General features: G+C 41.1%; 2 protein-coding genes across 6 annotated transcripts in view; both read left to right on the forward strand.

Moving 5' to 3' along the window:
* The first annotated feature begins 1,536 nt into the window (after positions 1 to 1,536).
* Positions 1,537 to 10,984, forward strand: LOC128758641 (caveolae-associated protein 1-like). 2 transcript variants are annotated; one of them, XM_053864815.1, is made up of 3 exons: positions 1,537 to 1,707; positions 1,775 to 2,557; positions 9,819 to 10,984. In XM_053864815.1, the coding sequence occupies exons 2-3, from the start codon at positions 2,027 to 2,029 to the stop codon at positions 10,683 to 10,685; spliced, it is 1,398 nt and encodes a 465-aa protein (XP_053720790.1). In that variant the 5' UTR covers positions 1,537 to 1,707; positions 1,775 to 2,026; the 3' UTR covers positions 10,686 to 10,984. The 2 variants fall into 2 exon arrangements, with proteins under 2 accessions (XP_053720790.1, XP_053720791.1); XM_053864816.1 differs by lacking the exon at positions 1,537 to 1,707 and having other exon boundaries at positions 1,762 to 2,557.
* A 3,805-nt stretch (positions 10,985 to 14,789) lies between these two features.
* Positions 14,790 to 16,052, forward strand: part of plce1 (phospholipase C, epsilon 1) — a 64,572-nt gene continuing 63,309 nt past the window's right edge. For 3 of the 4 annotated variants that reach the window (XM_053864802.1, XM_053864799.1, XM_053864801.1), the window contains exon 1: positions 14,790 to 14,925. The gene's annotated coding sequence lies outside the window, so the exon portion shown is untranslated. The remainder of the gene's footprint in view (positions 14,926 to 16,052) is intronic. The other variant, XM_053864800.1, reaches the window with a different exon arrangement.

The raw sequence follows: 16,052 nt of genomic DNA on the forward strand, positions 1-16,052 counted from the left end.
GTGACTGGGGGATCAATGACCGAGAATATTTTTGGGTAAGGTTTCGTGAGTATTGTAACAATTTATACTTAAAATAGAATACTTCAATTGTAACAATGTTGTTTACAAATTTATGTATTTACTAATGTTTTGTACTTATGCCTGTTTTACTGCTGTCTATAATTATTAACTTCTTAGAGACATTTTGAGACTTACAACATTACATTTACTTCTGAATAATAATTGGATATGTTGTCTTCAGGGTGTTATTGCTGTACAAAAACGTCATGGCAATAATCTCAAGAAACTCTATATATCATCACATTATCATTAGCATATGACAATAAACTACTCGTGTTATTGGCCTATTTTATTTTCAAATTCCCATCTGAGTGAAAGCTAAAGATGTGAAAATTCATTGTTGTGAAAATAAATAAACAGAATAACAAAAGTACAGGTGAAAAACAACACGCTGCATCATCTGATTTGCAATGTGTGTTTTGGCCATGTCTAAGCAGATGACTGCTGGTTGACCACCAGTCTTGAAACACCAAAAAAAGGTCACAAACATCTTTACCTGAAATTTCCTTGACTAAATAAATAGCTGATGTTTGAACCCTTGGATGAGTCTGTAGTGCAACATTCTCATTATTACTCCATCAGACCTCACTCTGCCCTAGAACCCCTACAGGATAGAAGACACTCCTCCCTATCCTTTGTTTTGAGTTGCACCCTAGGCTTATGACCCTTGCAAGTGAACCTGGAGATCATTTGTTTCCATTCACTGAAAGTTCTTTTCTATAGTTTAACAATGAAATTCTCTAAGTATGTTATTCTTTGGTGCAATTTTTGACCAGGTACATCTGCAAACTAAATGTCTGGTAATCGGATTATTGTCTAATACATTATGCACCTCAACGGTGTGGGTTACGTAGATTGTTTTTGAACTCAAACTTTCAATGATCAGAGGAACAGCAAAACTCAGGTCACCGCGCCCTTAGTGATTCTCCCCCATCTGTGCTTTTGGTGAAATATTTTATAAATTACAATATCATGTAGATTGTGCGCATCTCAATAAAGAAACCTTTTTATTGATAAATTCTTGTCACCCCAAGATCAAGTTGTAATATTACTTCAATAAGTAATCTATGAATTTGCATGCACAGAGTTATAACTGAACACACATTACTTGCTGAGTAACTCCTGATTAAATGCATCTGGATAATGTTTGTTTGAGTTTGAACAAAGTTTCAGAGACACTATTTACCCAGAACTGTGAAAAAAAATCTTTTAATAGTTTAAGATGCATTTTAAAGGCGTAAAAAAAGCAATCCTGTAGACAACATTTGCTGGCGAGCTCCCCCTGCAAGTACTACCAGCTGCTCTTGGCATTGGATTCGGGCTTTATTGAGTCATGCAGCATGGCGTGGGATGCAACTGCACATTCCAATCCCTCATCACCACAGAATTCTGTGGAAAAGTTAAAATACTTTCCCAATTAGTAATTACTGTGGTCAGAAGTTGAAGAGATTATGACGTTCACGCTTGAAAAATCTTGTTTTTAATCCATTTATCCTGAACGTCACCTTAACAGCTGTCTTTTATTGATGTTTGTTCGTTCAGACAAAAAAAAAAACACTGATGCATATTCCGACGGCATTCCTGTTTCCCCTGTGCCTGTGCAGCTCTGCTCCAACTATTCCAACCATGATGGGGTGAACAAAAGAGGTGTGTTTATGGATGGACTTCCCAGCTGCGGGAGGAGTCATGAGTGTGTGTGTTTGTGTGTGTTTAGGGAGGAGACAGAGGAGGGGCTGGAGGCAAGTGGGGCTAAAGACAAGTGGAAAAAGAGTTGCTGATGTGAAAGCTCCACTGGCAGTAGTTTGACTCTCTCTGCCTGATGTGGCACTCACAACCTGGGGCACTTGTGGAAATATTTTGCTTCACATCTCTGAACAGAAAGCTCACGTAGGACAGTCAGGGAGAGAAGATCGTTTAAAGGAGCTTTAATATTAAGTTTAGACAAGTGCAGTGTGATACAAGTGACATGGCAGCCGTGGAAGCACTGCAGTCCACGAGTGCTCAACTGGAGCCTCAAACCCTCACTGAGATCTCTGATGACGAACTCAACCTGCCACCATCCGATGATGAATGTGAAGACCCTGCTATGATGAAGAAAGAGACGTCCGTGGCTGGTGCAGAGGGGGAGATCTGTGAGGAGAAAGATGACGTGCTGAAGTTCGACCAGCAAGTGAGTGGGGTGATCGTACTGTCCTTGCTCGACAAGATCATCGGGGCAGTGGACCAGATCCAGCAGACCCAAAACGGGCTGGAGGCCCGGCAGCAGGAAATGGAGCGGTCAGTATCCAGCATCCAAGGTGAACTGACCAAACTGACCAAGAGCCACAGCACCACATCCAACAGCGTGAACAAGATGATGGAGAAGGTGCAGAAGGTGAGCGTGAACGTGAAGACAGTGCGAGCCACGCTGGAAAAGCAGGGAGGACAGATCAAGAAGCTGGAGAACAACGAGGCAGAGCTGCTGAAAAGGCGCAACTTCAAAGTTATGATCTACCAGGTGAGCAACATGTGGAAATGCCTGAGCTGTAGAGATGCATATGCGAATCATGAAAAGTTCATACTGAAAAAAATGCAGCCCTTGCCATATTGTATTAGCATCACTGTCTGACCTGTGCTACAGAGTAAAATAATGGAGTTAAAAAATGTTCTTCTCTCCAACCTTCTGCTGCCCCACCCTAACCTGACGCACATCACCATTCCTCTAATACCCAGTAATCTCTCCAGGTGGCTTCCAGATACTCTCTTCAGATACATATACGATTGAAGTTGCAAGCCCTCACATGCGAGCCAAGCTTGTCAGCTTTCCAAGTCAGGGGGAAACTCTCCTGAAAAATGATTTCAATCATCCTATCCTGTCAAGGCTATGAGGGTTAACAAACGCAATGAAAAGTAAATGTTTCATTGGAAACTTTTGCGGTGCGTTGTAGGGAACTCTGCTTCTTTTTTTAGCCGGTTGCCCTGCAGTGTGACGAGTAATGGCTTGCAGATTTTCACAACGCAGTGCAGGAACATTCAGAGTTTCCAGCCTTGACTCAGAAGCAGCCTAGACTGACCTCATATTCTCTCTCCAATCCAAGAGCTGCTGTACGAGTCCCTGAAGTCCCTAAAATTAGAGACTTCATTTCATAACATTTCTTACAGGGGGCAAGAGCCATAAACACGCTTTAGTAATCAGATGGCTGCGACATGACATTTGGTGACATCAAGTTTGATTAAACAAATTCTTGAAAATAGTCACATCAAGGTCGTGATGTATAAATGAACAGTCACATTATACCCTTTGCTCACTGATTCATCGGAAATCGTCTTTGTTTATCTGGTTGCCATGGTAGCTGGTGAAGATATTATCGTTGGATACAGTGACTACACTTTATTGAGTTGTCACGGAAAACTAATTTGCTTTTAAGATGCTTCTCCGGTATGTTTCATCTGGACACAGACACTTCCTTGACCGCAATGACAGAGGCCCTATTTCTCAGAAAGCCTCAGACAAGGATAAAAGTTGTTTAGTTGATACTCACAATGATGCACAACAAAGGTGAATATAGCTGCCTACAGCCCGTACTGAAAGTGCGAGCGTCCCATACCCACTTCTTTTCTCCTCCAAATGTCGATGAGCCACACCCTTCAGTGGTCCAACCTGCAGCTTTACTACACCACTCACCACTGCAGGATTCTTAAAGAAACTCTGGCAGAGAATTCTGTCTCTTAAAAGATAAGACACAACAACAACACATTTTGAGTAATAGCTGTAGTAGTAATTTGATGCCATTGTATTGGCAATATGGAACAGTAGGATTGCCTATTATTCACCTCCATGCCTTCTTAGCCATTCATTAAAGTGTGGACGTGAAAAGGACCAGTGGTCATCAGTGTGGTTGGTGTCCTCCCTTAACATTCCTTGGCACCTTTTCTGTGACGCCATGAGTACAAATCCAGCCTCTTCACTGCCTCTTCTTGGGTCCTTGTCTGCAACATTGCACCTCTGGTGAACACTATTTCTAAGTGGACATATTTTTGCACCACAACATTTGGTCTTTAGAGAAGTATCTTCATTGTAATTGTTTCTGGGTTTAAAATGTTAGTGATGGAAACCTTAACTTATAGGCCAGAATTTCAGATTCAAGTGTTCTCTTTACATGCAACACAAACCCAAACGTGTTTGTCCTGCTGAGGAATGTGCAGTTCTCACTTTGCGATAAGGGGGACTCCAAAGATGCAGGCAACCTTGAACTTCTTTGTAACATTCGTTTTTGCTTCACTGGTATATTAAACATACAAAATGCAAGTGAAGGAAATTATAATTCAAGTTTCGTGTCCCTTTAAAAAGATTTGTCACTTACTTAACTACATTCCCTTTGTTCAAAATGTTATTCTGGCTCTGCTGTTTCCAAAGAGCTTTAATGGGGCAAATCTGGTTCACCACCACCGTAAATCTGAACAATCCTAATCCTCAGTTTTAATTAAACTTACTTGGTGCAACGTCGGCTGTGTCTCCCCCGTGCACCCACAGCCATAAAAGGTGATAGCAGGCTCCAATGTTTTCACTTTCAATATGCTGGGATGCTGTTCGAACCAGAAGCAGAGCTTTTCAGAGGAGTGTTTTTGGTAATGCTTCAGTCGCTAGTGCTCAAAGCAGCAGGGTCAGAAAGAGCTGACACCGTGGAGTGAGGCGTATGAGAACGCTTGAGTGTTGAGGAGACAGTGAGGAGGGTCTTTGGGGGACAACAGGGAGTGATCTAAAAATAGGCTTTACATTCTTGCTTCATTATGACAGCTTTTATACTCATCATAACATGAGACAACGTGTGACCTTTTTCATACACCTGCGTTGTCTTTGAGACATTTTTACTTTTTGTTTTGAGTTGTTTTAAGTAAAATTGCATGCAAAATAACAAGTGTTTTGTTCGATAAAATCAGGAATTACAATCCTGACTTTGATTCATTTAGCTTTATCACAGATGGGAGGCTTTTGAAGATGTCTCAAGGAGACAGAGTAAGCTTTTTAATGTTTTCTTTCTTGCAAAATTAATGTCCAATACAGATCTCTTGCTTTCATTGAAGATAGAGACAGAAAATTCAGCTCAGCTTGGTTTTAAAAAACACCCTCTTGTTCCTGACTGGGTGTCGTGGTAGCTAGTGAAACCACTTAGTGTTGACCCGCCTACTAGGTAAATTCCACATAAACATATTTTCCCCGACATGACGTCACTGAAAGAAATGCTCACATGTTAAATGTTTCTTACAGTAGCCCAGGATATTTGAATTAACAAGATATCTTCCACCACTTTGGGGTTTGAGTTGTGGGGGCAGCAGCTGCAGTAAAGAGACCCAAAGTTTTCTCTCCCTTTCCAGCTCTTTTGGTGGAATACACTAGCAACATAGTCTCTCCTATGTGTCTTGGGTCACGTCCTCCCAGTGGGACATGCCTGGAACATCTCATCAAGGAGTTATTCTGAGACCTCTATAGTTTAGAGCTACCTCAAAACTATAGAGGTAGCTTCACAATCAGTTTCTCCATATTTTTTTTACTGATAGAAGAATTATGCAGTTATTCAAGTGCAGCTAGAATCTCTCCCTAAGACTTAGAGGGTAAATCCTCTTCTTTGGGAGCGTATTGTTGCTCCACTGATGCAGACACATGTAAAAGAAGTGTAGTCAGCTGGGGCCCCTCAGCCTGTTGAGATCTCCCTCTTTGTGAACTTTGCACAATGCTACTTCTGTAGTGCAAGTTTGTCTCTGGCTTTGTGCTCTTACCATTTGGCGAGCGCTGCCTCTGGTAGAAGGAATAATATAATTTAAAGTCTCTAAATGTTTGTGGCAGTAACAATGTGGTGCTCTGTGATGGGTGGGGTAAAGTACAATGTAGCATGAATAGCCAAATTGTAATACAGCGTGTATTATATAACCAAACAGAGGTGCCACATCAGAGCATTGTTTCTGCGCCACAACGGCTTTCCTTACTATTGTCCACGGAAATATAAGGCATGAATTGGGCAGGTCAGCTCATGATCAGAGTCACTGCTTGTACTCTGTTTATCTTACATTAGTAGGAAATAATCTATGACCTACTTCTTTGGAATCAGATGGGGATGAGTCACTCTCTCATTCTGACAAAAGAGGGCATTTGTTTATTTCTTCAAGTGCTTTATCGTGTCTTGTGATTTCAGTAAAAGTTCCTCTCATGACCTATCAAGATCATAAATGGCACTAAAATCATCTCTATCCGTTCCATGTGGAACACATGCTCCCTGTACTATCCTCTTGAATCAATCCCCTAACGCTATGTGAGGTAAACACTAGACTGATGGATACTGAGGCACACAGTCGCCTCTAGTAAGGTACACCACTGGACGACTACACGAAAAGTTCCAACTAACTACCGACCAGTACTTTGTTTAGCGCATCAATCTTTCATCTTACTTCTATGTACTGTATGTATCACATGTCAACCCTAAACCCTTGATCAAGTCAGTGACATATTGCACGTAGAAATAGATATTTGCCGACGCCTCCAAACGCATCATCAAATCCTTATAACAAAAGTGGTGACGCTCAAGTGGCAGATGCTCAACCCTAAGAACTTGATGCTTTTTTGACATAAACCAGGGTCACATATTGGGCTACCACTGGCAGGACATCGCAGGTGTGTTTATTTTGTAGCAGATCACTGTCCTTTTATTTACAACGCAAGCAAGGCTTAACTTCTACTTTCTGAATCCCATGCAGGGTAGTCACAGACAGACTACCCTGCATGGGATTTTGTCGGGCCAACTGCTGGCCTGACCATAGTCCTTGTGCCGCTAAACTGAGGCGTCATAGACCTGAAATAAAGTTATTTGAATAACAAGCTGAATTCTATTGACTAATGTCAGTTAATGACAGTTTTGAACCATCACTTTATCTCACACAAGACACAATTTGGTCTTTGGAGTCAGGACTTGCATTGCTGTTATTCTATTGCTATAGGTCTTGAACCATGACCCGAGTAAGTATCAAAATGATGCATAGTCCAAGACTACGTGTTTCCTCTGCTGTTGCACGGGTTGCAGGGTTTCCATGGGAAGAGAGTGAAACAAAGAGGAAGGAAAGCTGAGAGGAATGAGTGAAAATCATAATAAAAAAGGGAAACAGGCCGAGAGTGAGATAAAAAAGGCTGTTGTTCTCCAGCACAAACCAGGCTTGATGACTCACTCTTCTCTCCCCACTTACCAGGAGCTGTGGCATGCCATTACTTTATATAGTAATCTGTCTCTCTCTCTTGATTACCCTGTCTCTCTCTCTCTCTGTCTGTGACTACCCTCCCTTTTCACACTTTGCCTGTCTAGTGGTGCTTCTCTGCAAAGGGATTTTATAAAAAATCACTCCGACCACTATAGTCATGCACATGTCCTTAATTAAAGGGATGATGTTGGAAAAAATGACGGTGGCCCCTCCCAGGAGGTTTATTCTGTCTGTGACCGTCATAGTCTTTTTCTTCATCCTCACATGAGAAACACGAGTTTTCAAAGAAAATGCAGTCCCTTTTTTGGTCAGCTAGGAACAACCATGTTTCTAGCCCATGGGAGTCATTCGGCATTTAAACTTTGGAACAAGATTGATGAGAGATTGAGACCCCTAAAAAAGAGGGGTCTATATTTAGATGAGACACAGGGAACACGTTTGTGGACCAACATTTCTGCAAAAACAATTCACGGTGTGGTCTGGTTGAGACGATGAATTGTCACCATGTGTGTTATCATTGTTGCTGTTACTAGGTCAATGAAGACAGGGGCCAAGTCCAGCTGACATAAAACTCAACCATAATACAGTACCTTACATATAATTTTATAAATGCACCACTTCCCGTTCAAGCTTTTACCTCATTGGACAGGATGCAGACTACAACAATGGAAGCTGTTGAGTTAAAATAAATTGCATTATCAGTTAAAGTAAGCCAATTGCCAACTGAAGTAAATGATCAGACCTTTATTCGCAAGCCAGTTAAGAAAGTGTTGGCAGCGACGAGAAGCTTTATTAGCTCAGGGCATGGGTTTCTCCGTGTAACAAAGTCTTGGGTTTGTGTGGGTCCAAGTGTTTTACCTTGTGTTGACTTCCTGACACTCCTCATTTTAATGGGACATTGTTCCTTTTGACACTAGCCAGCCAAAAGCAGGAAGCTACAGTCAAAGACATGGAAAGAACACCAATGAGGTATGCAGTGGTGTGGGCTTGTGTGTGTGTGTGGGCTTGTGTGTGTGTGTGTGGTTGATTATTGAGGCAAGCCCAAACGAAGCACATTTTCCATTCAGCGCTTGAAAACATGCCCTTGACCATTTCCATAAATTAGAAAGCAAGTGAGATGACTTGTTTACCACCATTGAAATGAGATCAAAGAGCCAGCTAGTTTGGATTCTAGATATTACTTTGATTAGAGTCTGGGGTCTCTAGTTCCATCCCACAGTCCAAAAACCTTCAAAGGTTAGTTCTTCACTCCAAGTTATTTGTCTGTGTCGACTGTCTTTTAGTGCCCTCCTGTATCTCCCTTGCAATACAGGTATATATATATAGCCCATTTAAGACAAACATATTCCCTTATCGATACAGCACATCAGGATGCAAATGCAAGTAAGGGAATCCTGGTAATAGTTGTCACTTTGGTCCTGGTGGGAAGGCGACTACGACTCATGACCCACATTGATGATCCATTTCGACTCACATGCTTATTTATCTTGTTGATCCATCAACTGTTTTCTCCTTCACTCTTTGTCACTTTCTCACTGTCTCATAGACATCACTTTTATTAACCCTCTCAAACAGTCATTGTAAATGATGTTTCTAGTACTGTACTGACACTATAGTATATAGTGTCAGTACAGTACTGTATACAGTATTCACACCCAAATTCCAAACTTATGCTTGGCCTTCTCTATGTAGACACAAACTCACAAAGAGTCACTGAACATAAAATTGCCGTAAAATAGTGCTTTATTGTGACCAGTAAAATTAGAAGCAATTTACTCCCTTTTGGAAATGTGAAAAGACAGGAATGTTCCAACACGCCCACCATTCAAGGAGGTGGCTCAGGAAATTCAGGATCCTGCACCCAAGGTCAAGTTTACATAAGATTCCTAAAAACGGAACGCTACACACAATAAGCAACTAGATAACTTGCATGTTTCAGACTCTCTGAAGCCTCATCTGTGACATGATCCTTGTCACGTGTCTGCTGCAAGATGCGGCATGCGTTGTTGTTCCGTACCTTGATCCTTCCCCTTCATGCGCCTATTGTTTTGCTTCCTTCCTGTTGTGATCATCAGATCAGCGAGGTGGGAGCGGAAAACACACAAGAACTGGCCCCGGTGCAGACAACAAGGGTTAGGGTTTTGCACAATGGACATAGTAAACGTTCATCAAGAGGCTCTGAGAAGAAGATGGGAAATGAGGGACATGGGATTTAGGAAACAGATGTTGACAGAAAACATGATGAACCAGTCGGAATGACCATGAGTCTGAGAATTTGTGTTGACTGCACCATACCAAAGGGTATTTAAAAGTGAGAGAACTGTACTGATCCAACCACAGTTTCACCTCAGTCTGCATTTTCAGGGTCCGTTTTTGACACAAAACCTGTTCAGTAGGGTGGTGTCATGGCTCATGGCTGAGGTTTATCATGCTCTTGTGGACCTCATGGAATTACTTGACAAGTCGGGTTAGGACACATCTCTAGAGATAAATATGAAAATTGCTGCTTCAGCTAACTTTTCTCTTGTCTACAGGACGACGTCAAGCTTCCTTCGAGACTCAGCATCTCAAAATCAATGAAGACCTCAGAGTCCGTGTCCGGGAGCAGAGGCGGGAGCTTGATCGAACTGAAGGAGGCGGCAGAGGAGCCTGGTGAGGATGCTGGAGATGAGGAGAAGGCAAACAAGCCTCAAGTGGACTTGTCTTCAGATGAGGAGGCACTGGAGATTGAGGAGGTCAGCGAGGTGACCCGGGCAGAGAAACTGAAACGTAGCAGCTTACAACGAGTGCAGACCCTGAAGACAGTTTTCTCCAAGGAGAAGATGGATAAGACCAAAGCCAGGACCAAGGAGAACATAGAGAAGACACAACAGAAAACAAGAGAGAAAATTGAGAAGACAAAGCAGAAGACAAAAGAGAACATAGAGAAGACCAAGCAGAAAACCAGAGAGAACCTTGAGAAGACCAAGCAAAAGACCAAGGAGAACCTGGAGAGAACACGTCACACCTTGGAGAAGAAGATGGGCAAGCTTGGAACCCGTATGAGCGTTAACCAGGAGAGCAAGCAGAAAATGCAAACGTCCCGCGATAAAGTCAAGAAAGCCTTCACACCCAACCACGTGGTCTACGCCCGGTCCAAGTCTGCAGTCTACAAGGTGCCCCCCTTCACCTTCCACGTCAAGAAAATCCGTGACGGCGAAGTGGAGGTCATTCAGGGCACGGAGATGGTGGAGGTCACCCAGGAAGCCGAGCCTTTCAGCGGAGTGGAGGGAGAAGTGGAGGATGTTGCTGAGGAGGTGGAGATGGAGATGATGAACGGCGGGGGAGAGGATGAAGATGCGGAGGAAGAGGAGGACACCCACGATTACCACCAGGATGACGAGGACAGAGACAGCGACTAGATGGAAATGAAACCATCCATTCTCTTCTTAATGAATCTCAATGAATATGGCATCATAACCCAAAATCAAAAGCACAAGCTTGAAACATTCATCAATCATTTGTAAGGTCAGTTAGACAAGAGAAGGGATTCATGAATTCCCTCATCAGGCTTTATTGAGGTTCATAAATGATTTATAGCAGGATTAATGAACATGTCAAATCATGTAGTTTTAAAAGGTTCTAGTCTGCAGCCACGTGTCTTTAACCGTGGAAATAGAAACATCGAGTATTGTCCAGCAAATTTGATGTGTAAATAATAGTCTGTTGACAAACAAAAAATAACGACAGATGTGTTAGTATCTCTGACTTTACAACCTTCCACGTTTTTTCATTAGTATGAATGAATGTATGCATTGATAAAAAAGAGAGTTTTAAAAAGTGCTAATTTTTCAACCTTTTCATTTCAGATAAGTACAGTATTGACTGAACAGTCAAAATACAAACATTCTGGGGTCTCCAAATTAACCCAAATCATCTGGTAGGACGCAGAGATGTTGTAAAGATATTTGGTTTTTGAGACTTTGGGATGAATCATGGTATGGAATAGTAATTTCACAAAAAGCCAAGTGGAATTAACGGAACCAACCGAACGTCCCCTGCACACTGGGGCCCAACTTCAATTTACTTTTGTAATAATGGCATTTAAGTCCAAAGCTTAAACGACCACACTTATGCACGAAATAAACATAAAACACACAAAAACGTTATATGCAGTAGTATTATAATAATAATAATTATAAATAGCATTAGAAGTCTCACTTGCTACACACGTTTCACTCCACCAACGTGTTTCCATTTACTGAGGACCGACGGCGTTGCTAAAATGCTGAATTTTCCTCGTGCTTTAAATCGCAACAGTAGCGTTCTATCATTTATAACAGTACTTGTCTCCCGTTATAGTCGCCGTTGTCTCTGCTCTGCACTTGCGCACATTGTTTTTCACCCGTTCTTTTATTTCATTGCGGTAAACTTGTCTTTTAATTTGCCGGAAGTGTTCTTCAATCTAAATGTGGCGCTTTGAACCTTGTATGATGGTCGAATGCTGCCCCCTTTTGCAACGTCAGCAGAAGCGCTCATTCAATAATACACGAGCTGATGTGGGCAATGACCTTGCGAAACTGAATTTGGGAAGTTGAGAGAGATAAGTGAGAACGTGAACGGATAAAGGGTTTTGTACGTTTTGTGTTCCCCCTGTCTGAAATATTTCTGTTGTCCTGCAAACATGTCGACACTTTCACAGCCAGCTTGTTTCTTGTTTCTTGATTGTAAAGAATCGAACTGAAAACAAACAAGTGAGGACCCCATGACTTTGACATTTCAGTGAGGTGTTTATTGATCTTTCCTGCACACAACTGCACAGATCTTTGCTAAAGCATGTATCGACTCTGCACATTTTGCTTAACCACTAATGTTTCATTAATAAAATCTGTTTGACTCAGGAAACGTGTTTGTATTGTTTTGTTCCACAACTGCTGTTTTTCCGATTATATGATATTGCAAAAACATGGATGATCATCTGATGTATTTGTGGAGGACCAAATATCCTTTACATTAATTATTTTCAACATTCTTAAGATTATTTCATTACAATCACTCATGTATCGAGCAATGCTATTTATTCACCTACTTATTTTATCAATTGTGAGTATTGAAAATTGAACACTCAAACTGGAAAAATAGAAAAAGTTCACATAAACATATAATAATATATCAGTCTTGATATTTACAGAATATACTTTCTTATATTATTTTCTGATATACTTTTTTATATAATAAATCAATAGAAATGCATCCTCATTCGTACGATCTTTTGTCTCCTGGGAACTGAATTTTACATTGTGCAATCTACAGTATTTGGAGATTTGAAAGGTGGAAGGAATCGTGGAAGAATGTCCTCAACGAATACTGCCAGTAGTGCGTACAACAACAAATCAGATTCTGGGATGTCCAAAAAACGGTCTTTATCTCAACTTGACCAGTTGATGAAAGATTTTAAATAACATGTCGCGTCATGACGAGAATTTGTTGAATTTCTTCTCAAGTTGTGTATCACTTTTCCCCGATTTTAATAGCTAACAATTCGCTGAATTGGACAATAGGTGGCAGTAGCGTTCCAGATTCTGCATGCGCGCTGCAGGAGTGTGGAGAAGCTCCCCACAATTTAGGTAGGATTCAACACGAATGTAATCATCAGTACAGTATAAGTAGACTGAGTATAAAGAGAGTTGAGACAGCGTGACCAGCAGAAAGTGATTTTCTTGACCGCTGGGTTTCCATTGTTTCCACTAGAGGGCAGGCTTTTCTGACCATTTAACTAATTTGTTGCGTCACTTTGAATGTTATAAACCACGTATCAGATTAAGTGTTGCGGATTTTTCAGTGAGAATTTCAAGCGGTATGTGATTCCGGTCTCTGTGTTTCTTCAACAGATGAATGCTCATGGTCAGATCACTACTAAGCTGTGATTTTCTATTCCACCGCTAGATGTCGGTAGAGGACATATTGTAAAACGTCCAGTGGAAGCAAGAGTCACTCTTGAAATGTGTTATAAAGAACACTTGTGTCTAAGAAAGGTGTCATTCTAAATTTACCTAGATCACATTGTCTCATCTAAATGTACTCTAAATTCTGCTCAAAGAGGTGTCTTTTTAAGTAACTTTACAGTTCATGTACTTGAATGACCTCGTGCAGTACATTTCCCGATGGACGTAATCTACCTCGAATGTTGTTTTATGTTGTGCAAATTATTACCAGTAAAATTCCACTCAAGTCATCTGTTTCTAGCGTCCGCGTATTGATCAGCAATTTCTGTGAAGGCTGGACAGCAAAGTTAGCAAGGGCCAGTTTTACAATCCATTCTCAAACAACCTTCTCCTTAGTCTTGAATAAAATACTTTTTTTTTTTTTTTTTTTTTTTTTTTTTCAGGTGGGGATTCCCACAAGTGAGAACCCAGAGCATGATGGAGGTGTGTTTGAGGACTGCACATTCCAGGCAGATGGCATCAGACTTCCCAGCAGCGGCAGCAAGGATAATAATCCCTCACTTTCCATACCAAAATAAAAGCATTTATTAGTTCTGTCGTAAATGGGGATTCCTGCTCAGGAATGTGTAAATGGAAAAGTAAGTATAGACTCTTTCTATTTTTTAAAATTTTGATTGACTTATGTCTAGTTTCAGTTGTATCACACAACTACAATAATCTCAATTAATTTGAACGTGTATCTGAATAATGACAACACACATCGGGCCATAACAGGGGATCACCAGACATTCCAATCTGGTGACACACGCACCCACACACACACCCACACGTTTGTATTGCTATCACTTTGGGAATATTGTGAGGTTTCTCATTGCCATAATGCTTTCTCCAGCCTCTCACCCTTAACTTAACCCTCCAAAACACATAGCTGACCTTAACCAGGACTCTAAACCAAACTGAAACCCAGTTATAATCACCTCGTTATTTTGAAGTCATCAGCCTCAAATTGAAGTTAGGACCTGTGGGGGACCAGCAAAAGGTCCCCACAAGGATAGTGTTTTGTCTAGAATTTGTCCCCACGAGGCAGTATAAACAAGCCCACATACACACACACGAGAGCAGACTTCAGTTATTGTCCTATTCTCAACCCATTGCCTACTGACTCAAATTAAAAATGCTGCCTTCAAGTACATGGGATAATCTCACACTTCACACACACAGTGGCATGAATGACCAGCAGAAGATGCTAAGGGATTGATGGCATTAGTTAACTTACTTCAGCTCACTGTCCTTCTGTAGCTCACATTTTTGTGTGAACAGTAGAACAGTTCTTATGGTGAAATAAGCGCAGCATTTAATTTTAGAATAAATCTGAATCGCAATCAGTTAATGCTTATTCCACTCGAACTGTGCTTGACTCGTCAATGTTTTATACTCGAACAACTCTTTAACATTTGTTAGATATCTTCACCCTTTTACTGATCTTTAGTATGTTCGTATGTATTGACGAAAGACAAAGATCTGCAAACGTAAAATCAGAGGTGACCACAGAACATTCCGTGATGCCCTTGAACGCCTCAGCGAAAGCAGAGCGGGTTGTCGTTGCAGCGGCAGAATCTCATCTGAGGAGAACTTGTGCACCTCACCAAAACTCACACAAGCCGTACATGTTTGGAGCTTTGGACAAATGCCCAGGAAGACACAACTACATTACGCGGTAAGTTGAAAAATTGTGCGCTGTTGCCGTTCGCGTTGTTGGTCGCGAGTGCGGTTTGTTTGTTAACACTGTCAGTGAAACCGAGAAGCCACGAAACCAAATAGTAACTTGTTTATCAACCTCGGTTAAAGAGATGGTTGCACGTGTTTTGCTCAGAGAAAAGACAAAAGATTCTCAGCGGTGAGTGCCCGAACATGAAGCAGTGCTGCATGTTGAAAGTTGTCTGTCATCGCTCCTGCGTGTGCCACTCACTCTTGACGTCTGGTTAGCATTAGCACTCATTAGCTGGAAGTGATGTGACAGGTAAAGTGATTCTGATGTTTTCTGTGTTTCTGTGTGAATGTTTTGTTTGCTCATCACGTGGTTCTGTCTTAAAGGGCTTTTATAATGTATTCCTTAATACAAGGTGTTTCATCCTATTATTATTTTTATGCTGTAGCCCTTTATGCCACTGGAAAGTCATTAAATTCACTGCAACAATGACACATTTTGTTAAGAGTACGCAGAACAATTCATAGGAGCAGCTAAATTACACTCGATATTTAAAGTTTTAATGTTTTATCTATTTGAGATCCCAAATTATTTTTCCTTCTGAAATTATATTGGGCCCAACATGTTCAAGAAAGACATATCCAATCGGAAAATGAAAAAAATAATCCTTACTATTTTTACGTGTGAAAGAGTAAAGGGATTGCAATGAATCAGTCAGTCAATCCAGAAACACCCACACAGATGCTGTGGTCACATTGTGTATAACACAAACCCCATTCTTAAGTATGAAACTGAGGAAATGTTTTCTTAAAAGTAGTGAGTAAGTGGTCCTCAGCAAAAAAAGGGTCAGCACAAAGAAAAACACACTGCATTTATGCTTGCTGTAATTCTATACAATACTTACTTAAAATCCTATTAGATACAATAAAAAAATGAACAAAAAATGATCATACATTTGACATAAAAATAGAGGACATCAGGTTATGGAAAATAATGGTAACCTAAATAACGGGCAAGGCAATAGAATATTTTGTCCTTTTCAGTATCTTCCAGCAGTATGCAGGGATGCACTGATACCGGGCTTGAGTACTCGTACTCATTGGATAGCCTGGCAGCCTATATGACATTACGACAGC

Source organism: Synchiropus splendidus, chromosome 5 (assembly GCF_027744825.2).
Source record: "Synchiropus splendidus isolate RoL2022-P1 chromosome 5, RoL_Sspl_1.0, whole genome shotgun sequence".
Lineage (NCBI taxonomy): Eukaryota > Metazoa > Chordata > Actinopteri > Syngnathiformes > Callionymidae > Synchiropus > Synchiropus splendidus.